The following is a 26,347-nucleotide window of genomic DNA, read 5'->3' on the forward strand; positions in this document are numbered from 1 at the left end:
GACGAAGCTTAAAAATAATACTGCACGAATCCCTATAAGTTGCAGATTGTGCAACACTTACTTGAACGAGACCCAGCGTCACGTATGGAGTTTAGTAGCCAGATATTGGCTAAAATCAACGAGGACGCGAATTTCCTTGGTAACTTATGGATATCAGACGAAGCCCATTTCCACCTGAACGGATTCGTGAACAAACAAAATTTTCGTTATTGGGCATAGGACAATCCTTGTGAGTTTCACCAGCGACCACTACATAGCGCCAAGGTCACAATATGGTGTGCTATATCATGTCATGGTGTTATTGGTCCTTATTTTTTTGAACGTGAGGATGGTAGTGCAGTGACAGTAACATCCGCTCGATATGTTGAAATGCTTTAAACATTCTTTACACCGAGACTGTACGAGCTTAATCTTAACGTCGAAAACATGTGGTTTCAGCAGGACGGAGCCACGTCACACACTGCTTGACAATCGATGGCAGCAGTTCGTCAATTGTTTGGAAGACGCATTATTTCACGTAACGGTGATATTGCATGGCCTGCGAGATCCCCTGATCTTAGTGTGTGTGACTTCTTCCTGTGGGGATATCTTAAAGGCAAGGTGTACCATACACGTCCTGCAACAACCCATGAACTAAAGGAGAACATTGAAAACGAAATCACTGCCATTCCCCAAGATTTGCTACACCGCACATTCCAGAGTTTTCATAACAGGCTGTTAGAGTGTGAACGCCGAATGGGAGCACATCTTTCCGATGTCATCTTTAAAAAGTAAAGAGACACTTTTGGACATTTTGATTGTAAAGACATACTGAATAATGACATACTGAATACATTCACTTTCGTTAATAAATTACTAGTTTTATGAATTTATTCATGGAAATGACGTTATTTCGAAATTTCCCGTTTCCCTGCGCCACCCTGTATATGCAGAACATGACCAGAAATTAAAGTGACAGAAATAGGAGCACCAGATGGCCAGGCTTTAGAAATAATAGCATTTTTGGCGCGGGTCGGGTGACGGATGAGTCATTTATAGTACCATAATTTCCATCCAGCCTTCAGCATAGTGGAAAAAATTTAGAACGGGAGGGTCATGGGGTCGAGTCCATATGTGGATAAGCTTTTTATTTTGCATATTTACGTCATTTGCTCTCTTAATAAACCGAAATAATTCTCTCAATATATTGTATTTATTAGTATTTTCATAAAAGGTATTAAAGGAGTTAAGAGCTAGCAAGCGAATGAGCTTCGCAGTCGTAGTTTGGCCCCAACGGCCATTGAGCCGATCTTACCTGCACCAAGGACATATTGTTCGCGTACATCTGTCGTGGGCTGCTCGAAGATCAAAATGAAACTAACGGAACACGAAGTCTTGAACGCTTTAATTATAATCACTCACTGAAAAGTTATTTGCAAAGCCCTAATGGACGTTGTAGGTACAATACTTTCTTGGAAATTTATTAGCTACTCCAAATGTTCCTTTGCCTTTCCGTTCATGCCTTTTACGAAAATATTAATCAGTGCAACATACTGAGCATTATCTCGGCTTATTTGCATAGTAACATACACAAGAAAAGTAAATAAAAATAAAACAACGTTTCCGCATATGCACTCGAAACACGTTTCTCTTATTATTGTTCTGAACTGTTTTCGCCACGTTAACCGCTGCCTGACAAGGAAGTTCCCGCAATTGACTCCTGCCTCGCTCGATCCGCATCAAAATGCTTAAAAAAATTTAAAAAAAAACGGCTGGCCGTGTAGATCTCCCACTTTTCCATCACTTCATTTCTGGCCAAGCCCTTCGTGTACCGCAATTTTGGATGAAATCTGTGGTGACGAGTAGGCACGGTCCCCTTCTTTCAGTTGACTGCTCAAGTCGAATACCCCAATTACGTTGCAGGTCGTAACATATAAAAGACACGATTTGATTACTCGCGACATAACAGAAGGCACGTTTTCTACGAAATAGTTACTAGTACATTCAATAATTTGGAGAAACGGGTGGAAACGTGCTCATCAATTTAACAAAAAGTTGTTTCCTGTCTAATCTTACATAGGCCGATGTAAATGAAACTGGACGACGAACGAAAAACCTTGGAAGCGTGTAGTCAAGTGATTTTGCAATCCGCATAGAAAGCGAATATATCGACCTTGCGTGGTATTTGAAAAGCAGTACCGGTATGTACAAAGACGAAGGATTAGATCTGTTGAAGCTGTGACTAATCTTGCAAGAAAATGAACTAGACGAATTGTATGCGAACGTTATGGTGGCTTATTCATTAGCGAAAAGGTCGCTATGTGTTTCAAAAAGACTTAAAAATTATCGCTGGGTTGTTGCTTAGCAAGGAAGACTTGAAATATCTTTGCATGGGAAAATGAAAGTTTTGCAGAAGTTAGAAATATATCGCGTGCTTCAATGCGAGATGCTTTTCATAATTTCCACAACGAAACTCTGTCTCGGAATCTGGCAGGAAACCCAAAGAGATTCTGGTCATACACAAAGCACACCAGTGGCAAGACGCAGTCAATACCTTCACTGCGCGTTAACAACAGCGAAGTCACTGATGACAGTGATAGTAAAGCAGAGTTGTTAAACACGGTTTTCCGAAACTCCTTCACCAAAGAAGATGAAGTAAATATTCCTGAATTCCGATCAAGAACAACTGCCAAGATGAGAAACATATAAGTAGATATCATCGGTGTAGCAAAGCAGCTTAAATCACTTAATAAGATCAAGGCCTCCGGTACAGATTGTATACCAGTCAAGTTCCTTTCAGAGTATGCTGATACTATAGCTCCATATTTAGCAAATATATACAACCGCTCGCTCATAGAAAGATCCGTATCTAAAGACTGGAAAATTGCTCGAGTCACACCAATACCCAAAAAGGGAGATAAGAGTAATCCGCTGAATTACAGGCTCGGTCCAGGTTGTATGACAGTCAGGTGCCTTTCAGAATATCCTGATACAATAGCTCGGTATTTAGCAACTATGCAGGGTGAAGCGAAATTCGCGCACTCGGGCTTCCCAGCGCGACTCCTCACATGCCAACGATAAAAAAAAAAAAAAAAGCTGCCACAAAATTTCGTCCGGCGAGTACATCCAGCAGAAAAAGGACGTTAAGGAGTGGCAATCTGGCAACACTGTAACCACATGTTTGGTAACTACCCTGTCACCCCACACTATTGCTGCTGTACGCTTGGTACAGTGGCTAGACTTTTGGGTTAGCATGCAGGAGGTCGAGGGTTCGATCCTGGTTTGGGGAGCACTTTTTTATTTGCTAATTTCATTCTGACGTTTCATACTGTATTATACACCGTCTCTCAGTTCACATGTATCCTCAATTTACAACATTTTGTAACGCTGAACATTAGAAATACGTGGTTAGACATAAGAAACAGACAGTTGAAACAAATTACCTGTCATAGGACAGAATAACTACAAACAAAATTATCAGTTCCAAGTTGCTAAAGATGATAGCACAGTGCAATAACACAACATCTACTTGTCATTTCTACTACATGTAATATGAGCAATCAGACGTCGCACATTAGCAACCAGTGGCAATAATAATGTCCATATTAATGACCGCATGACCTTCACAACAGAATACGTTGTCCTCAGAACAATAGATGCTCAAACCGACCTCCCTCCACGTACAAACATTGTGCAATCCGCCAGATCACACAGCTCTGGACCCTTCACAGCAAAGCTGAATCCACAGTAACAAGAGCAGCATGAAAGCGTGCTACCAATTCTTCCACATTCATCGGTGGAATAGAGTACACGTGCTCCTTCAGGTGTCTCCACAGGAAGAAACCCAGGGGATTTAGATCAGGTGAAAGAGGTTGGCAAATGGCTCTGAGCACTATGGGACTTAACTTCTGAAGTCATCAGTCCCCTAGAACTTAGAACTACTTAAGCCTAACTAACCTAAGGACATCACACACATCCATGCCCGAGGCAGGATTCGAACCTGCGACCGAAGCGGTCGCGCTACTCCAGACTGTAGCGCCTAGAACTGCTCGGCCACTTCGGTCGGCTGAAAGAGTTGGTCATACAAATGGACCTCCATGTCCGAGCCATTTCCCTAGAAATGTTGTGTCCCAATACTGTCGCACATTAATTACAGAGTGTGGAGGTGCACCATCATGTCGGAACCATATCCTCTGCTGAACATATAGTGGAACATCTTCCAGCACATCAGGCAGATAGTCTGAGAGAAATGCATGATTCTTTCGTGCAGTCAACTAGTCAGGCAACATGTAGGGGCCCAAACACCTGTTGCCCGATATTCCGGCCCAGACATTGATACCAAAGCAAACTTGATAGCGACGGTCAAGGGTGACGTGCAGGTTAACCTCACACCAATGGCAGGCATTGTGCATATTGAAGACACCCTCACAAGTGAATGCTGCTTCATCCGACCATATTTACAGTGTACACGAAGTCATCGCTGGGTTCCTGTTGTTGTTGGAACCATTCACAGAATTTCATCCGCTGATGGCGATCTGCAGAGTGCAGGTGTTGCATGAAAGCGTAATTATAGGGTGCAGATCATGGTAGCGCAGCACGTTAACAACCTTGCGTTGCGAGACACACAGCTGTCTTGCTACACTATGTGTACTTCGCTGAGGTTCTTGGTGTATGACCTCCAGAATAGCTTCCTCAGTAGCTGGAGTACGGCGAGTCTGTGGAAGACCTCTGTCACGCGATTGTGGAAGAAGAGAACCTGACTCCCAAAGGTGTAGCTCCAGATGACGAAACACACATTTATCTGGATGGCGTCGACGAGGATATCTAGCAGCATATTCACGATCTGGGACACCAGACCGATTATCAGATGCACCAAGGAACAGAAACATATCCTCATATTCATCGTTTGTGCGTGCCTTACGTCTGCCACACTGGTTTAGAGGTTTACAATGAGAAAATTCGATATGTGCACGCACATATATTGGAGTCTGTCACAGGCGCGTTACTCCACTCGCAACTACTCCCTGTCTGGTGGACAGCACAAGCAGTATAAACACGTCGTCAGTCCTGCACGCTGTTGCACCCAACATGCATTACCCCTCTGACAGATATTGTTCTGCATGATTCATCCCAACACCGCTAATTGTGATATGTTCAGTTTCAAATTACACTGTTTGCCTAACTGTAATAGACATGATGTTTCCACAATCTCATCGGTAATAATAATAATAATAATAATGCGTTGACATACGTACTGAACAGCATGCGGTTACCAGACTCAATGTTGAAAGGCATAATTAATGTGACCATGGTGATAACACATACAAATAGTAACTGAGTTTGGACAGCATTTTCAAAGAATGTTGCTAGTCCTACTGGCCCTAACGAAATGTAATGGACCTCAAGGAGGCAAGAATAATAGTTGGTACTAATCAATGGGACCATTGGAGAAGGGTACAAAGAAAACAGGTTTCGCATCTAGTAGATGAAATGGGGTGAAAAATTCACGCCCACGACGTGGAAAAGGCTTCTTTCAAAGCTGACCAATCTTCCATTTCTATGATTGTAGTATATAAGTGCAAATGTTTTCTAGAGGACCTGCTGTAATCGCTGTTGACGATTAAGATGCCAGATACCGTAACACCTGGACTACATTTACCAAATAAGAAACATATACCTGAACCTGGGAGCAAACCCTCCACCTCATGCATGCTAACCCAAACTCTCTCCGCTGCACCTACTGTACAGTACAACAAGTATGAGCTGGCAAAGGTTCATGTGGTTACAGTGTTGCCAGATTGCCATTCTTTTCTGCCGGATGTACTCGCCGGACGAAATTTTGTGCCAGATATTTTTTTGTCGCTGGCATGTGAGGAATCGCACTGTGAAGCCCGAGTGCGCGAATTTCGCTTCACCCTGTATACAATCACTCTCTCATAGAAAGATCCGTACCTAAAGACTGTAAACTTGCTCAAGTCACACCAATACCCAAAAAGGGAAATAGGACTAATACGCTGATTTACAGGCACATATCACTAACAGCGATTTGCAGTAGGGTTTTGGAACATATACTGTGTTCGAAAGTTATGAATTACCTCGAAGAAAATGATTTATTGACTGACAGATAGTCACACGGACTCAGAAAATATCTTTCTTGTGAAACACAACTAGCATTCTATACTCATGAAGTAATTAATGGGCCCTCCATTGTTCCTGATCTATATTATTGACATAGGAGACGATACGAGTAACCGTCTTAGATTGTTTGCAGATGATGCTGTCGTTTACCGTCTTGTAAAGCCATCAGATGACAAAAACGAATTGCAAAATGATTTAGATGAGATATCTGTATGGTGCGAAAGGTATCAATTGACCCTGAATAAAGAAAAGTGTGAAGCTATTCACATGAGTACTAAAAGAAATCCGCTAAATTTCGATTACGCGATAAGTCACACAAATCTGGAGGCTGTAAGTTCAACTAAATACTTATGGATTACATTTACAAATAACCTAAATTGGAAGAACACATAGATAATGTTGTGGGTAGAGCAAACCAAAGACTGCGATTCATTGGCAGAACACTTAGAAGGTGCAACAGGTCTAATAAAGAGGTTGCTTATCTCACGCTTGTCCGCCCTATTCTGGAGTATCGCTGTGCGGAGTGGGTTCCGCATCGGGTGGGACATGCGGATTGTCCTGTCACAGCCAGACACCACACTTGCTAGGTGGTAGCCTTTAAATCGGCAGCAGTCCGTTAGTATACGTCGGACTCGCGTGTCGCCACTATCAGTGATTGCAGACCGAGCGCCGCCACACGGCAGGTCTAGAGAGACTTCCTAGCACTCGACCCAGTGGTACAACCGACTTTGTTAGCGATGGTTCACTGACAAAATACGCTCTCATTTGCTGAGACGATAGTTAGCATAGCCTTCAGCTACGTCATTTGCTACGACCTAGCAAGGCGCCATTACCAGTTACTATTGATGCTGTAAAACATGTACCGTCAAGAGCGACGTTCACCATTTATGGATTAAAGTTAAGTATTCCACCAGCTACGTCAGTTTTTTCTACAGTCTAATTTCCTTGCCCTGTTCCAGACCTCACGCCAGCCTGCGTGAGCTAAAACGCGTGCCTTTCGGCTTCCTCTCATACCGGTGTTGGCTCTCCTGCCAACCCACAACACGGATGACATCGAAAAAGTACAAAGAAGGGCAGCTCGTTTAGAATTATCTCGAAATAGGGGAGATAGTGTCACAGACATGATACGTGAATGGAGTGGCAATCATTAAAACAAAGGCCGGATCCTCTCATGAAATTTCAACCACCAGTTTTCTCCTCCGATTGCGAAAACATTCTGTTGGCACCCACATACATAGGGAGAAATGATCATCACGATGAAATAAGAGAAATCAGGGCTCGCACAGAAAAATTTAAGTGCTCGTTTTTCCCGTGCGCCGTGCGGGAGTGGAACGGTAGAAAGACAGCTTGAAGGTGGTTCATTGAACCTTCTGCTAGGCACTTTATCGTGAATAGCAGAGTAATCACGTAGATGTAGATGTAGAAATTGTAAGCTCGATTAATTGTGTAGATAAAATTTATAATTGTGTTGTAAAAGTGTATCAAGCAACACTAGTGTATGTCTAAGCCAAATCTATGTTCATGGCTTCACATTAAAATACATTTACTTCTTTTCTTATCCTTCTGTGAACAAACATAATCAGTCTGATTTGTCTTGCAGTTAGTGTAAGATGAAAACAGCTATTGCGTTTCTTTCCTACGTACCTCCCTCCCTTCCAATTCGAGCTTGTTCCTTCCCTCACGCCGATATAGTTCTTTTCAAACAGAAAGATCATTTTTAAATGTACTTCAAGCATTTGCATTACTGATTACATATTTTGCAATAAGGAATCTTATTTTTGTAGGGCAACAAAAAGTCTGGAAACTAAAAAGCTCAAAAGTCGAAAGCAGACGAGTGTGAGGAGAGCCGAAAACCCTGTGTCCCAGGGCACCGCCACCCTGATCTTGATGTGGCGGTGATGACTCTCTCCACGCACCGCTCTACATACATGTTTACCTCATACACAATTGTGATTAAATTCTGGAGTTATGCTGTTATGGTGGATTATTTATTAATGAAATAAACAAATCAATTTTCCCTTATTTAAATTTGTTTTGGAACAACACTTTCTTCTGAAACACTTTCAAACTGATTGCTGTAGCACACTGCCAAGATGGAATGGGAAAATTTTTACCTTTATCTAAAAGTTTTCTCTGCATAAAACTGTTTAAGAAATATCTACAAGTTTGTTTTCTAAAATTTAGCCATGAAGAATGAGACCACTTCAGCCGTATGAAGATCTTTATTTCTGGCTCTGAGCACTATGGGACTTAACTTCTGAGCTCATCAGTCCCCTAGAACTTCGAACTACTTAAACCTAACTAACCTAAGGACATCACACACATCCATGCCCGCGGCAGGATACGAACCTGCGACCGGAGCGGTCGCGCGTTTCCAGACTGTAGCGCCTAGAACTGCTCGGCCACCCCGGCCGGTCTTTATTTCTGATCCAACTAATTTCACGGCGTTAGAGCCACCTCTTCAGGGATAAAGATTTATACTTTATTCCACACGATAATCAGTTTATGACCCTACACTGTTTGTCCAATAGTGATGAAACTATTTAACCAACAATCGGCTCGGTAGTTTTTTCCTCCAAAGGACGTCAACAATTGCTGGCAGCCAGAAAAAGAACTCTCAACCACTTATTGACAGTATTTTATTTTGAGAAAGTCAGCGTGACACCAAGAGGAAAGACGATCCTGAAAAGTTGATTTTTTACGCCAAAGTTCTTTCATCCTTTCTTCCAAAATTTCTAATGGCTATAGCAGACTCACATTGTCGTATTTACAACACTGCTTGTTTTCCTTCGTAATTTTTTCTTTCCTAGTAACTTCTTCATTAGTTGTAATATATTTTACTGCAAAATCGCTTCTATGTCTTTACAGTAACTTCGTTCTGTACCCTATTTTTTCTTTCATTATTATGCTCACTGTATCCCCAACCTCAGCCCTGGAGGATGGGAGATATAGAGTTGAAACAGCAACAAGTATCAACTTGAGTTTCAGATAAAGATTTCTCTGGTATATTTACCCTTTATAGCGCTGTACCACAGATCGGGTTACTGGCACTGTGCCTTCGGGGAGTGAATGAAAGCTGGTGCTGCTCAGTGATGAATCGATTGTGTCTTGGACTATACGATAGTAATATTCCTGTATGTAAACTGGTAACTGACAAAATGTATCATGTAATCGTACTTGCTTTAAAATACACGGTGGGATTTATAATAGAGAGAGCAGTCTGTAACACACTGTGACCAGCTCTGGCATTCATCCATGGTACATTGACAATTGGTTCGTACAACTGCGACGTCGGCAGAGGGAGCTATTTTCCAACAGGATAATACGCGCCATACAGCGCAAAGTTCTATACTATTTGTACGCATTTCTCTCTGGCCCTCCAGATGTTCGGACTTCTCGCCCATCGAGCACTCGTAGTATGTGGAGCCAGACGACCATCGCATTCTACATCCACATCCAACTGTAAACCATTGTCTAGTGCATGACTGAGCTTTCTTCCCATCAAACAAAATACAGTAAAAAATGGTCAAAGCGGAACGTGTACAATTTGGAAATCTGCCCAAATCGTGAAAGTATTTCAGTCCTGACGCGTTTTATATGCTATTTTTTTTTTTTTTTTTTTTTTTGTAAAGCTGAACGTGCTTAACTTAGAAACGGAATCCAGATTTTAAAACTTGATTAATAATCCATTGTATAATGCAGAAATGAGCTTATAGAGTACTACTGCATTACGGTATGCAGTACATTAGTTGTTCACGGCTCTACAAGGACTGCTGTTAAGCGGAGCGAAACCAAGAAAACATGTTCAGCGTAGCGCGGCGCTGCGCGTGTGGACATCAAACCGCGCCGCTCTGTGCAGAAACGAACAAGTGACGCGTAGTGTCGGTAAATCAAAGGAAATGCTTCCTTCGTGAGCGCTCTGTTTGTCGGCGTTTCTGTTTTCCATTATTACTGACGCCCGCAGCCGCACACTGGAACATTGTTGCGCACCCTACTGCAATCTGCACAGTGAAAGAGGTAGGTGTTGTTCCCTTAAACCGTGGTCTTACCCGGCAACAACATGATGTCGAACAAAAAGAATGAGTCGCTAACACTTTACGGAAAGAGTAAGGTAATCGAGGCGAGTGAAAAAACAAACTCTCTATGTGCGAAATAATGTTGCGTTTCGAATGTGGTAAAACACAAATTTATGATACTTCAAGAAACAAGGATAAGATGCGGTATGAATGGATGAAAGGGAATGGGCAAACGAAAAGAAGGAGAAGAAGACGAAAAATGAAGAAATTAACGGGATAGTGTGGGAATGGTTCGTAAGTGTGCGGGTAAAAAAACTTACTTTTGTCTGGATCCATATTGCAGAGTGAGGCTCTGAAAGTCGCTTAAAAGCTTGGAAATACGGAGTTTAAGGCATCCACAGGATGGCTGGACAGTTTATAAGCTAGGCAGAACATAGTGTGACATGTAGTGTGTGGGGAAGCCAAGGATGTGCAGGAAAGAGTAGCATGAGAAAGGAAAACAATAATGTACAATTTAACTGCGAATTACGACCAGAAAGACGTGTTCAACGCCGATAAAACGGGACTGTTGCATCACGCACTGCCTTCAAAATCTCTACCAGTTCGAGGTGAAAATTGCACCGGCGGAAAAATGTACTTTGTGGAAACATGTTAACTGAAATGGAGAAGCCAGTGGTGATTGGAAAGGCGGCAGAACCGCGTTGTTTCAAAATCATAGACGTCAGTAAGCTTCCAGTCACATGGCGAAGCAATAAAAAGCCGGGAGAGGTGAGTGGTATTATGGAAGAACGGCTGAGCTCTTTCGATGAAGAAAAGGAAATTGACAAGTTCTCCTTTCCTAGACAATGCAACCTGCCACCCGAAAGTCAAGTTATCAAATGTGAAAATGGCTTGGTTCCTGCCAGGTTCAACCAGCCTCAAATAACCCATGGAATAAAGTGTTAGTTACACATTGAAGTCCCATTGTCGGCGTTTACTGATGCAGCCCGTTGTACTTAGTGCTGAAGAAGCTAAAGTGAATTTACTCTTGCATAGTCAGTTTCTGTCCTGGATGCAGTAAACTGGATTGGCTTGGGAGTAACTGAAATAAAGCCAGAGACTGTCACCAAGCGCTTCAACAAAATGGAGTTTGCAGGTCAAGTACAAGACGCTTTGTGGCAATCGAACCTCAAGAAAATGCAGCAGCAATTGTTGAACTAATCACAATGCGAAACATTTCATGTAGTGGCGATGACTGCATTCGAAATGATGACTTTCTGTCAGCTCACTTCACTTTTACTTCAACAACGGATTTAGTGGAAATCCGCAACACAGATGATGACTAGGAAGAAACAAAGGAAGAAGAAGAGAAGCAAAACGACGCCGCTAGAAAAATTAATACGTCTGAAGAAGCTATTGCATGCATAAACGATGTTTCGAAATTTCCGGCCTCTGGTGGCCAAGCGGTTCTAGGCGCTTCAGTCTGGAACCGCGCGACCGCTACGGTCGCAGGTTCGAATCCTGCCTCGGGCATGGATGTGTGTGATGTCCTTCGGTTAGTTAGGTTTAAGTACTTCTAAGTTCTAGGGGACTGATGACCTGAGAAGTTAAGTCCCATAGTGCTCAGAGCCATTTTTTTAACAGGAAATTCAAACAGGTTTGCCTCGTTGACATGTGGCGGGAAAACTTAAATGTAAAGCAAATAAACAAGGGAATAGTAAGTATGTACATACAACAATAAACGAATTTAAAATGAGAGTAAAAAATAGAAATACCGTATTGTTTATCAGTTTGTGTAATAGCCCAGTATTCTACTCTACAATATACAGTAAACGAACATCTACTGTGCAGGAGTAAAGGTACATAAATACGTGCATAATTACAAATTTATAGTTTCGTGCATGATACCTGACAGATCTTACGTAGCCTAGTGAGTTTTACATAATGTATAAACTTGTCCAGTTTGGAAAATTATTTTAGTCCTATGCAGTTCCGTTTTGAGGAAGTTTTACTGTATTTGGGTTTCTTCCCGTTCGATTTGCATGTAGAGTGAGGGGAGAATGACTGTTCAGTGATTGAGCGTGTGTTGTAATTAGTTTAATCTTGTCTTTGTAGTCCATAGAAAAGCCAGTTAGTTGTAAGGAGCTCTTGTAGTTCTCCTTTGATACTCGTCAATTAAATGTTGTAAGTAAGCGTTTGCAGGATGGTCAGCATTGATATTTAAGCATCTGCCACGTCAGGTTATCCTTCATTTCTGTGGACACTCCCACAAGTCAAACAAACTGGTGGCCGCTCATGTTGTCACTGTCAGACATATTTAGTATGGATCCATGGGCATTCACAGAAATTTTTCCAAGAGGGGGCAAGATTCAAAAATTGCTAATTTTGATATAACTGATTTGATGGGTTTGAAAAGAAATGTGGCAAGAAGTATGGAATTTTCTACTTTGTGGATAGTTACATACTTAGTATTTTAAGGTAGATTACTTCAGTACCTATGCAGCAAACATACATCACTGGCATACAAAAAGTGAATCTTTTTATATTATTAATTTGAATATGGACGCCACCTGTTTGATTTGATGATCTGAAATTCCATCCACGTGTGCGTAAATCCAGGGTATCCAAAGCTAGAAAATATTCACAAAACTAGATTATTCATACTCCCACAATGTTAGACTGAAACTAAAAACGAAAAATCAGAAATAGGTAAAAATCATAATGACTGAGAAACTTCCATTAGCTATCAACAAAAACGCCACTATAATACCTCTTGAAGTGGAGAAATAGGGAATAAACTTTAAAAAAATCTTATTCGACTTTGATGCCATCTCTAACAATTTGTTTGCTTATAAAACCTTACATCTGTTCATGATAATTGATTTTGCATTGTTTCATTATTTGTTCTGTAGTGTTGACTACCGTAACTAAAACTTTATAAAATGCATTTTGAAAGGTACATTTTTTGTCTTTGTTACATAAATTGTAGTCCAGAGCAAAAAAACTATTAGATGAATTTGAGAAATCTCCGAAAACCATCCTCAAACTTACCTGTAGAATCAACTTTTAGTACCTAGGACTGAACCAATGTAATCAATTGTCTGTCAAGTTTGTGACATTACTGTGGCGTCATGTGATGCTGTGTTCTACTCACAAGAGAAGGTTCCAGTTCTCGAGAGCTCAATATTTACCTTAAAATTGCATGATTTTCTCCCTCTCTTCTAGTGTGGAAAAGGTATTTTCTTTTTTATAGGGATGTGTGTGTCAGTGCTGAATGAGGATTGGCACAGTTCTGCAAAGCTTCTTATCCACCTTGACTGCAGATCAGGCACCAAATCCATAGCTGCACCACAGGAATCAGCATAATTTCCCATGAATGGAGTGCCAACTAAGAAAACCCAAGATATATAGTGATTGCTAAGGTTGCAGTATTTCTTTTCCTGGTTAGCACTATTAAATCTGCAGTTTACTGCAGTTCCAGACAATGATTGCTACAAATTTGAGATAATTCTGTAACGAATCAAAAACATGTACCCAGAGTCCATGAGTGGGCAAGTGCTTCCTCTTCTTCCCCCCCCCCCCCCCCCTCCTTGCAGATGCCTATGTATGGGGCCCACACACTTGAGCAATATTCTACAACTGGTCACATGAGTGTCTGATAAGCAGCCTTTGTAGTTTGGCTGATTCTCCCAGCCAATGAATTGAAATTTGCAACCTGCTTTTCCCACAGTTGAACCTATATGATCATCCCATCTTATGTTCCCATAAATAATTACAACACAGTATTTGTGGGAGATCATTGACTTCTGCTGTGAATAATAGATAATGTGACAGAACTTTTTGCTTCTATGAAGTATGTAATTTTAAGTTACTGAACATTTCAAACAAGTTGCCCATATTTGAAATACTTTGAAATCTTATCAAAATCTGACCAGATGTTTTTTTCAGATAGTACTTTACTATAGTTAACTGCACCACCTGCTAAATATCTGAGGTTATGATTAATAATGTCTGCCTGATCATTCATATGAGACATGTACGAGAAGTGACCTAATGCACTTCCCTGGGTGCATGTCTCAAGTTACTTCTACATCTCACAATCACTCTCAATTCACCATAAAATAATGTATCCTCCTTATCAAGAAATCATCAATCTAGTTACAAAATTCATTTGATACACCATATGACCATACTTTCACCAACAAGTGTTGATGTGTTAGTGAGGCAAGATGGAATACTGCATCTTCCTGGCTGCCTTGATATATGACTTTCATCTTGTCATAGACAGTTTGGTTTCAAATGAACCAAGTTTTCAGAATCCACAGTGGTTTACATTGAACAAATCATTCTGTTTGAGATACTTCATTATGTTTGAGCGCAGTATGTGTTCTAACATTCTACAACGGATAACATGATACTGATATGATGTTACAATAATACTGGATGGTAGTTTCTGTGGTAACTTTTGCCTCCTTTCTTGTAGATAGACATGAATTTCACTTAATGAGTGTAGGATTCTGTGTGCCTGAGAAACATTCAGCCATTTTTATTGCTGTGAACCCCAACCATAAAAAGTTAAAACATTCAGCAGTTGTATTAAAAATTATATGACTTAATGTAATTTTGTCGAATGAAGACATGGTTGGAGACTGAGGCTGTTACTTGAAATAAATTGTTGATGGTGTACAGTAACCACCCACAAATTGGTTTCACATTACGTTACTCAAAAAGTATCATCACCAATTTCAAATTAACAAACTTCATCATCAGACGGTTTTTATACTTTCTTCAAAACAAGTTATACACTGGTTTACTGGTGAGATTTCCTAGGATAAACAATAATTCACACTTACAAATGAGTGGCTGGTTGCTGTACATCGTGAACAACGTACATAACTGTATGACTGATTAGCTTCTTGTGTGGCATTTCACTGGCCCACACTTCACAATCGGACTGCTGTGCCTTGCTCTATCACCAACTATTTGTTCACTGAACCACGGTTAGCCTTTGTTTTCACCAGTGCAAAGTACAACCTTCCTAGCCATGCACACAAACAGATAAATCTTCATACCATTTTAGTCAGAGTATTACATTATCCCCACAGCACTGTGTTATTGCATGCTTTTCTTGATCGATTATTTGTAGTATTGATGAAAATCAGTGTGGTGTGCAGTTAATCAGTTGTAGAACTTTAATTACAAATTTTTGCATGATCAGTGTTTAGTTTATCTTCACATGAGGGAACATTTCTTTGAAGAGACTGTTCTGTGTGATCAGTCCTGTGATGAACTATGATGTCAACAGCTATACAGATCAATGGAAGTTCTGAAGGAGGATTGTGGTGTAACCTCTATGAAACTTACCAAGGAAGAGTGCACAGTGGTTAAGAAACTGGACACTGACTCCAAAGAAGCAGCAATCACTTGCAGCAGTTTCCCAGGTGTTTACGTCAGCTTCAGCTACCAATTTCCATTAAGACCAGTACTCTGTCTCTAACAGCCTCAACAGCAGCAGAAAAGTAAACCTGACCATTATTTTTCATCATATAAATTAGTCAATCATCACATGAGGAGAAACGTGAAAATTTTCTGGAGAATCTGCCAACTATCTTTATAGCCATTACACTATTAGATTTCAAATTAGTAAACTTCAGAATAATTATTTTGTGAATATTAGTATATGTTGGTTTCAGAATACGTTCTCTATGCAGTTAGCTGATTTCTTCTTTCAAACTCAGTGTGCTGTTACTTGTTGACTGACTTTTATTTATTTGATAAGACATCTGATATATGTGTATACTGTGTTAAATTATCAATTGTATGAGATTTTAATAGCTTTCTTGACAGTTTCATGAACCTAACAGCTATCAAATTCCACCTATCATTAAGTGACCACAAACAAACTGTACTATCTTTACACAAAAGAATTGAGACTGCTTGCATTACTGACTGACCATCCACTGCAGTTTGGCTGATTGATTTTAATAATACTTGTCACATAGCAAGGACACAAATCAGGTTTGAAATACAGTTAGCCATTAACATACTATGACAAATAATTTCTTCATGATGCAAACAGTCTATTTTCTTTTGTGCCCTTGTGGAAAAGCCCACACTGCATTCTAGTCTAAGTCCTAATTGAAATGCTTAGCCAGTATTTATTATATGTACCTGTTTTGTATTGATGGCTTTGCTGAGTACTTGAGCATCAAAATAAACATTAACAGCAAGTGGCAAATTTATTGCAATCAGCAATCTAAGTACTGCATAAGCTAAACAACAGAAGCACAGGTGAACTGCATTTGGTTTTTTTGTGAAGAGAGCTATTGATGACTATGACAGTTTATCAATCTTTTTGCTTCCTAGTGTTGTACTTGTCTGTACTCTGGACTTGGAACTCAGTATATGTGTGGGTTTATCATAGTATGACATGACCACAGAGTGAAATGAGTAACTGTAATGAGTATCATAAAAAATACTTCTGTTACCTGCAAACACTATTTTAGTCCAGGGCAAAGCTTTTGTCAACCACTACTGTATAAACTGTACAGGAATGCTTGTCAATCATTGCAACATATGATGTAACTACCAGTGTGGACAGAATCATAAGCCAACTTTCCTGTTATCTGCACTCTCTGGAAACTCTGTATTATCTGGTCAGTAACAGTTTAGCATTAATGTTCACACCTGTATTTTCGCCACACAACTTATAAGATTAGTAATTCTTCCACAGCATCTCGATTCCTATAGAGAGCTCACCTTCTTATGCCCAAGGATGAACCAGAGACAATACAAGTTAGATACCTCTAGCCCACATCTGTTTTACAATTCTCCTTAACAGTGGTATCATCTGTGACTGATGAACTGACTGAGGCAATCCCGCTAAATGCCGCAGACAGAAAATCTATACCTTTCGTTCTAATGTCAACTAAAAATTCCCTGTACACTCAATCATTCACAAACATGTAGTCTGCACACATATTTAACTGCATGTAAGAAATTTCTAACGTAGTGTTGATTCATAATGTCATTTGTGGGTCGTACTAATAAGGCCTATGCAAACCATTTCACAGTCTGCAAAGTTTGACTAATGTAAAGGAACGCTAAAATGTTTTATTACACGTTCTTTGTGTGTTTTAATGTACATTATCACAAGTATGTTTGTTCCTTTTTGTGTAGCGAGCCCCTTCATAGTCAAATGCACCCAAGATTATGGAATATTTACAAGTTTAGCTTGAACACCTTTTTGAATGAAATACAATTTCTATTTGAAAATTATGTGATGTTGTCCCAACCTATAAGAAATAATTAAATGGGCAGAGATAATGCTATGTAAGAATATTGTCTGAGGTGACATGTTATATTTCATGTTTTTAGCAACTCCATATATAGTGTGAAATAAAAGTTATTTTCTATGTTAACTCTTAAGATGAATGTAGTATGTTTCCATTGTTACAGACCCCAGTTGTTGCGCATCATGTCCACCAATCAACATCATAGCACTAAAAATAATGAGCAATGTGGAAGCTACAGAAAATCCAATATCTCCATTTATATCCACAACACATCCACTTTGTGAATTTAATCATAAATCAATTGTTCCACAAAAGAAAGCACATGGAAAGCAGCACTGGACAGCTCCATCACACTCGTGTCCAGGTGTCCAGACAACTTTTGCCCTGGCCAGTTCTTGAGGATGGCAAGCAAGAATTTGAGGAAATGGTGTATTTATCAAAGGAGCTTTTGGAACTCATCTTGACATCAAAAAAATGAAACACCAAAGAGTGGGTCACATTTAAAAATACAGAATATATATTATACATCAATATCTACTAAATATCAAAATATACACTGAAGCATACAATCAGTATATATGAGTCAATATTAATATACTTAAAGGAAGTGATTTTTCTATGTAGGCTGTTCTTTTATTTCGCAATAAGCACTTTACTTCATCATTAGGCAGGTAGTTATTTTCACACTGAGGACACTATCAAGCTAGATTACAATAAAAACTGTTATGCTTACAGCATATTTAACCCACACAGCAGAGTGATGAAAAAGTTAAATGTGATGATGACCCTAAGAAGAGTTTCACACAGCTGTGTGGATTCATAATAGACTGTAAGTATAATAATTGTTATTATGATATACAACAATAATGTGCAAAATGGTGAAATCATCCAGTTCCAGAATAATTAAATAAAGTGTTAATGTCAAAATAAGGAACAAATTATTCAAGAAAGAGACGTGATTTAGGACAACTGCATAAAAATTGTATTAACATAGAGTGATAAAGAAGAAATGATTATAAATGTAACCACAAAAAAACATATAAACTCAAAATATACAGGAATTCCATAATTAATACATAAGATTAAGAAACAAATCACATAATGGTGTCTCAGAGCAATGAGTCCAAAATATGACATATATGATTTCAAAATAGCTGTTTTAAGTATTCCAAATTCACATAAAATATATTGATAAGTTTGAAATTGTTAATTTCTTTTCACATATGATATCAAAAGTGTACAGTTTCATAACTATTGATCTTTATTCCTGTAGTACAATAGCATGTTCAAAAACTAAAGTTCCCATACCTTTTCAACTGCGACTCAGAAACCTTATTACTCCACAAACTATTTATGTCAGTCTCTGCAAAGATATACAAGACTGTTGGTGTGGAGATCTATATACAAAAATAGTTCCACATCTGATGACACAGCTGAAACAACAGATTTACTGAGAAAAACAGTAAAATTTCTTGTAATAACTTCTCGCCACTCATGGAGATATGTAGGTACTGTCTTGTACAGATACAATGAGCATTAAAATGACCTTGTAATATGAATTTTAAAAATTCCAGTTCTATCCCTTGTACATACAACAGTAGGAACAGCCCAGACGTTGAAAAATTTCAGCAGATTCCTTATATGTGATTCTGATTATGATTGCGGACACCAAAAGTAACTGAACAACATGAACTCATTAATAAGAAGTAACTTAACAGCTATAATATGAGCCTATTAATATTGATATCTATAAAAAAAATTACATTTCTACTAAGTAAATACAGGACAATCATTCCCATCATAGCACAAACATTATGTGGTAACATAATTAATCAATGTATGAAGGAGGATTAACTCTTTTTGTGCCATGGTAAAACATCATGTAAAATGTTATGCCATTTGAAAATAATTTGTTTTAGATTCTATTCCAAATAGATTTCTACACCTCTCGCTATGTTACCACTGATGACGGCACAGAGATGATGAAATATGTGTGAATCAAGATACACATCATTTATCAGTTGATGTTTGTGCTGTAAAGGAAATACATTTTTTGCAGATGACAGACACCAATAATACATATTAAATAGCATATTACACTAGCTTACTACAGTACTGTTGGGATATTGCTAACAACTAACACAATATAGCAACATCACAATTAACACAGATAATTCTGTGAATAATAACAATAATATAAAACAGACAATTCTTAATATTTGGTTCTCTGAATACTGCATAAACATTGCTGATGAATGATTATAACTTCTTCTTTGCTTATACTTATAAGATAACTTGGCACACCAAATATATAGATACTTCTTTTTAAGTTAGATAATCATTTCTTGAAGGAAATAAACCAGAAAGATGTGTTCATCTGTGAACTATTTCACATTTTCCTTCTCTTCTTTCGTCCAGCTTGTGATTTCCTCTTCACTTGAATCTTCTTCCTTTTTGTACGACCATTTGTTGCTGGCCTCTGACGCTTAACAATCATTTTCTTGCCAGTGGGTACCTGTTAACACATATGAGAGTTTTATGAAATCATATTATTAATAAAAGAATAACTATGTCATTATTTACAAGATTTTAAACATGATCAGACATGTTGACATGAATGAAGACTATGTATGGTAGAACTATATGTTAGATTCGCTCTCATGGTAATGGAAAGCCCTGGTGAAATGCAAATACTTTAAGAATAAAGTTAACAACTCACCACTATACAGTTCAATGGGTTGTTACTTTTACTCCTTAAATTATTTAAATTCACAGTTGTGTGTCTTGCACAAGTTTTTACACTCATCTGGGATGTTCCTCAGTGCTGTTGCACACAAAAAATACTATAGCCTAGAAAAGTTGTGAAAATTCTCTAAAATGGCAAATAGGCTGCACAGGGGACTTTGAGACAAGACTCATACTATGTCTGTTTGATTTGGCAGCTGGGGAGGTGGAATCCCAGCACAGAGTCTAACTCATACAACTGTCAGGTACAAAATCACCAATATTTTTTGCTAAGTAATTAGAAAATTAAGAAATAATTAATAAATGATAAAGAAACATGAGATTATGCAGATGAACAATGATTCAAAATCAAATCCTCTCAATTATATCATCAGATATTAATAACAAGACCCTGATGTATAAGTACTAAATATCATTGTTTAACTGCACAGTTCATAACAGAAAACCACAGTTTATCCACTAATGAAAGCATAATTAATGACTATGAGATTTTAGTAATTACAAAGGGAAAGATCAAAATCTTGTTACTCCATTTTCCCTTCTAACTTATGGTTGGAGGTATAGATGGCTCATTAACCTTTCAATTAAAAATGATGGTGCCTTTTTTATTTATTGCTTATGCAGCCTGATCAGATTAGGGCACCATGGCCCCTTTTGCACTGGACCAGGAACAACAATACCAAAACTTACACATATAACACTAATAATAATAATAATAATAATAATGGACATTAATAATAATATTTCTTTGCTTTGACACATTTGAAGCTACGTTTGGTATCATCATATACAAAAGGGATCATGAAAGAGGAGAAGATTGAAAATGAGAATGACAATAGCTGTCAAGAAACGACGGACTTGCAATAGATGAATCTGTGAAGAAAGTGAATGGAAGACGTGGGGAGGGGGGCGAGGGAGAGGGGGTAAGGGATGATGACTAGAGTGAGCTGCTGACAACTATATGCAAGAGATAGCTATTGTGATAGACGATGGACCACTACCTGTCTTTTGAAGTTTGAAAGGAATTTAATTTCGCTAATATTTTGAGGGTGAACATGCCAAACTCAGGTTTCTGATACAGAAAACGATTCTGACAAGATGGTAGTGTTATGCAGTAGTACAGAGAGGATTTCACTTTGTTGAAAACGAGTTTTTCTACTGTGCTGTTCACATAGTAGTGTGAGAATTGAATGATTGAGAAGACGATAGCGGAAAGATAGAGTATGATAGTCTCTACACTTCTTTGCATGCAGCCAGTTTTGAACTCAGGAGTGAGACAGTCGAATTAGCAAACGTCATAAATGTATCGCGCACAAGTACTCAAACCCAGTTATAGTTGGCGTGAGATCTCATACGAAACTTCTTGAAGAATAGGATCACCATATTCAAGTATGAGGAGCATTAGAGTTTCCAGAAGTTTCTCATTAATATCTAGAGAAAATACTTCCTTATATTTCTGTAGCGAATGAAGAGATGCTGATATATTATTTTAGACTGCATTTGTGTGTGAAGTCCTATCTGAGTGATGGTCCAGAACTATCTCAAAGTTCTTCGCAGAAATATAAAACACGTATCATTGAGCGCGGAAGACATTCACTGAATTGGGAAGGGTAATAGTCTTTTGTTAGTAACTACGATAAATTCCGATTTAGATGGGTTAAGTTTCAAACATATGTTCTGCACCCACTCAGATAACGCAAGCAAGTCAGCAACAACTTAAATGATGGATGGCTGTGTACAGGGGTTTTGGAGTTGCACTTACGTATAACTGAAGGTCGTCAACATGTAAGCGATATCTGCAATGGGAAAGAACAACGGTGCATCATTAACATAGATTGAGAAAAGTAAAGGACGCAGTACTGATCTTTATCGCGCCCCTGATACTACATCCCTCCACTGTATTTTTTGTTCTGATCATTACGCATTGTTGGAGGAATGTAAGGCATGAGTGGGACCATTGCACAGAACTTGAAGAAAAATTTTGACTGATGAGGTTAGCAAGCAGAATGTCAAAGTCGACAATGTCAAAAACTTTTCCGAAGTCCAAAGAGCACATAATACTGTTGCCCCTTGCACTGCAATTTTTGCGAAAACCTGACTGGTATTTATCTAAAATGTTATTTATTTCACGTTAAGTAATTGGGAAGCTGATGATGAACTTGAATCCTTATATAATGCTGGCTGAATGTGAATGGGTCATACGCGTAGGGTTGTTTGGCAGATTCCTTTTTGGGTAATGGTTTTCTGTGTCCCTGCTTCAACGTTTTTCGGTTTGCTGGAGGTCAGAGAGAGGTTAAAAATGTTCGTTATTTTGGGCAGTAGTGGATCGATGAGGAAATTGATCATTTGCACTGTAATATCACCGTGTCCTACATCTGCAGAACAAATGCGTGCAAATGAGTTACTTCCCGTATCAAAGGTTACGGTCTGACGAGAAAATTTTTCGTGTGTACCAATCACTGATGCTTTAAAGGAATCGATGGTTCGCGCCCTTGTGCGTTGGTCACGTAAAGTTGTCGGAGTAGTGAAATAATGATTAAGATATCCTCAGTAGGAACTAGAGGTTCACTTGTAGATTCGGGTTTGTCTATTCCTAGGCCTCATCGACAGGCCTGCGATCGTCCTCAGTTAACGACTGAGCATGCCTGATTTTGCTGTTCTCATACATTGGCTAACTCGGTTACGTAATTGCTTATAAGTGAGATCTTTATCAGAGGTCGGCTGCCGTTTACGTATGTCCTCTGTGCTGCGTCTCTGGTACTCACAAGGTGTTTAGGGTAATCTTAAGCCATGGTGCAGGTTTTCTCGACATGATTTAAAAAGTAATTGTAGATGACTGTCAAAAAATTAACATGTGCCTACTTAGCAGGTCAGAATTAGAATAGGTACATATTGATTTTGTGACAGTCATCAAAAAATGGTTCAAATGGCTCTGAGCACTATGGGACTCAACATCTGAGGTCATCAGTCCCCTAGAACTTAGAACTACTTAAACTTAACTAATCTAAGGACATCACACACATCCATGCCCGAGGCAGGATTCGAACCTGCAACCGTAGCAGTCACGCGGTTCCGGACTGAAGTGCCTAGAACCGCACGGCCACCGCGGCCGGCTTGACAGTCATCTACGATTACTTTTTTACCTATGTATTCCCATTTTTATGTTCGTTCCTAAGATCAGGCACTTTCAGTGCAGCCTTTGTAGGTCAGGCGTGAGAATAAACCAGCTGGTTCGATTCTAGATGCCAAGCATATGTGCTGCAACCGTGACAGATCTGTTAATAATTGCTTCATGAAATATTGATAAACATCTCTGAATATGCTGTACGATGAGTCGGTCCAAGTGGAAGCAGTGTAAGTTTTGAACAGTAAAGTACAGCACATACTCGAATTTTGAGACGGACAGACTGCTGGTTAGAAAATTTATGTTCCTGTCTCCGGCTACAATTACGTGGTCATACAAAGATCGTAGACCTGAGAGAGCGGTTTCAGAGCTAGAGAGACGGCAAACTTTGGGTGGCTTGTATCTTATGCAGATAAGCCCCTTTGTGTTGATAGGTTTAACTTAAATGAACCTGTATCCAGGCTGTTTGTCTTCGTTTTTGGACATGAGCAAGACCTTGGGAAACATGTTTGCACTTATATATGCTGCCACATTGCCCCTCCACCTGTGACGCCTGTCATGTCAGAAAAACATAACCATTAAGACTTACAGAACTGGAGGGGATATTCTATTTCAGTTATGGCTCTGTCAAAATGACATGAAAGCTGAGGCCCTGAAACACACTCTTATAAATGAGATGGTACGGACTGCACGTTTGTGCGCTCCGGTTTTAGTTGTTACTGGAATGGAAGCCTATCATGCTGAATGGATGCCTGTCTTGCTCATGGAATACTAGCAAGGAAGTATTTGACTGGTTGTACAATGGAGAGAAGGTGTTTTGTACACACGAATAACGAACTATTGTCTGACTGATACTCCTTCCATTGGTGGTTGGTGTGGTTGTTGGATGACACGAATGGCAAGAATGAAGATGTTTCTGTTGGTCACCAAAGCAAAGTGCTGCAACAGAAAAAACTCTTCTAGCAATACAAGGTTGTTTGGCATATGATATGCTGTGCACTGGGATAACAGAAGAAGTTTTATAAAAATGTACAATTATACACAAAGGGATAATCAATAAGATGACAAGAGACATTCTACATTAAAAGAACATGCAAATTAGCCACTGTGTTATCCAGAAATATCTAGTACACACATTTGCGCTCCACTGTTAGCCAAAGGCATGAAATAATTTTATCAAAGGAGAGAAACGCCTCGTATTAATTTAAACAGCTGTAGCACTGCCGTTTATCGACTCGGTGGCAAGAGCAAAGCTCTGTGCGCTGCGAGTGGATGAACGACGCCCGCCCAGCATTGGAGAGGATGCTTGGCAAGCACAACAATCTGTATCAGAAGCATTACGAAACGTTTAAGCCACACAAGTCGTCGCAGGCAATCATATAAAGTACTCAGCAAATGCACAGCTTTGAATAGGGGAGAAAAAAAGACACAAAAACAACTGAAATCACGAATGGTACGAAATGCACTGTTTTATTTACAGATGTCCTCCTCACACATGGTGACCATATTGCAGTAAACCGGTTTGAATCTAACTTGTCATCATCAGAACTAAAACACTTGAAAAGACGAAAGCGCAAAATTACTGTTAAATACAATCCATTATAATTTTTTGTTAAAAGTGCAGACTAAAGAGAAAAATACCCAGCATCTTCCTCCGAAAGTAACACGTCAAGCAGTCTACAAGCACTTGTTGTGGTCACTTGAAATTAACTGCCGTGTTGCTCATAATGTTCGCACAAGGCGCGTGAGCATGCTCGGCTCACATCTGCGAGAAATGCAATTTAAAAAATATTTATGTTTAAATAACTGCTAAATAATCTTATTTTTGCACTTCTTAACACTTTTATAACTGTACAAGCGACGCGCCCCGGCATGTCACGGGTAGCACTAAATATCTGCGGCCGGAAAACTTGTATGTGTAGCGATAATAAATTACATGCACAACGCTTTCTCGTGAATCAGTCTATCTATTAATGAAAACCGTGACAAAGTTGCCACAGTTTACCGTATCTATAGAATTAATAGCCGCGCGGGATTAGCCGAGCGGTCTTCGGCGCTGCAGTCATGGATTGTGCGGCTGGTCCCGGCGGAGGTTCGAGTCCTCCCTCGGGCATGGGTGTGTGTGTTTGTACTTAGGATAATTTAGGTTAACCAGTGTATAAGCTTAGGGACTGATGACCTTAGCAGTTAAGTCCCATAAGATTTCACACACATTTGAACATTTTTGAGGTCTCGCGGTTCTAGGCGCGCAGTCCGGAACCGCGCGACTGCTACGGTCGCAGGTTCGAATCCTGCCTCGGGCATGGATGTGTGTGATGTCCTTAGGTTAGTTAGGTTTAGGTAGTTCTAAGTTCTAGGGGACTGATGACCACAGCTGTTAAGTCCCATAGTGCTCAGAGCCATTTGAACCATTTTTTGAACATTTTTGAGAATTAATATTAATTTCGCATTTTTGCCTCGAATTAACGTAAGAGACGAAAGAAAATGCCAGGTAAGATTATTTAAACCTACAACACACTCACGGATCATGGAAGTACGCACTAATCCCTACCGACCTAACAGACATGGGGGCAGTGACAACGGAATTTTATGGATAATGTTCTGTCTTCACATCGGCTGTGAAATTTGCATCTATCCTGTTTGTTTTCGAATAAATTAATGACGATTTTCATTGTACGGTCTTCCGAATATTCGTTTATACTTAATTTGGAAGAACTGAAAGGTTTTGTCTGTGCACCAGAGTTAAGTAACAAGAAAAGGCTTCCGGACTGGCGACACGCTGACGTCGTCAGAGGTTGCCGAAGGTGCGTGCAGACAAAATTAGAGGATACTGCAGATCCCCACCTGCTGGGACTCCTCCACGCGCACCCCTAGCGTCACAGCGAAGGTCGCGAGGTGGAAGCGCCGGTAGGAACACTGTCGCAGCTCATGGTTCGAAACCGCCTCTCCAAATCCTTGTCGTTGTAAATGACGTGTGCAGGTGGAGGGATGTAGCTAAGTGTGCAGCGTACAGCGCTTACGGGCTGCAGCTGTGGCTTCGGCTTCGGCTGTGGCTGCGGCGGCTGCGGCTC

At 39.6% G+C, this 26,347-nt stretch overlaps 1 protein-coding gene across 1 annotated transcript in view; it reads right to left on the reverse strand.

The window, feature by feature from the left end:
- Window positions 1-17,995: 17,995 nt before the first annotated feature.
- LOC124722620 overlaps window positions 17,996-26,347 on the reverse strand; it is a 237,750-nt gene continuing 229,398 nt past the window's right edge. The window contains exon 12 of the mRNA XM_047247755.1: window positions 17,996-19,922. Within this exon, the coding sequence (XP_047103711.1) occupies window positions 19,797-19,922 (126 nt within the window). The 3' untranslated portion in view covers window positions 17,996-19,796. The remainder of the gene's footprint in view (window positions 19,923-26,347) is intronic.

The sequence above is a fragment of the Schistocerca piceifrons genome, chromosome X, assembly GCF_021461385.2.
Source record: "Schistocerca piceifrons isolate TAMUIC-IGC-003096 chromosome X, iqSchPice1.1, whole genome shotgun sequence".
Taxonomy (NCBI): domain Eukaryota; kingdom Metazoa; phylum Arthropoda; class Insecta; order Orthoptera; family Acrididae; genus Schistocerca; species Schistocerca piceifrons.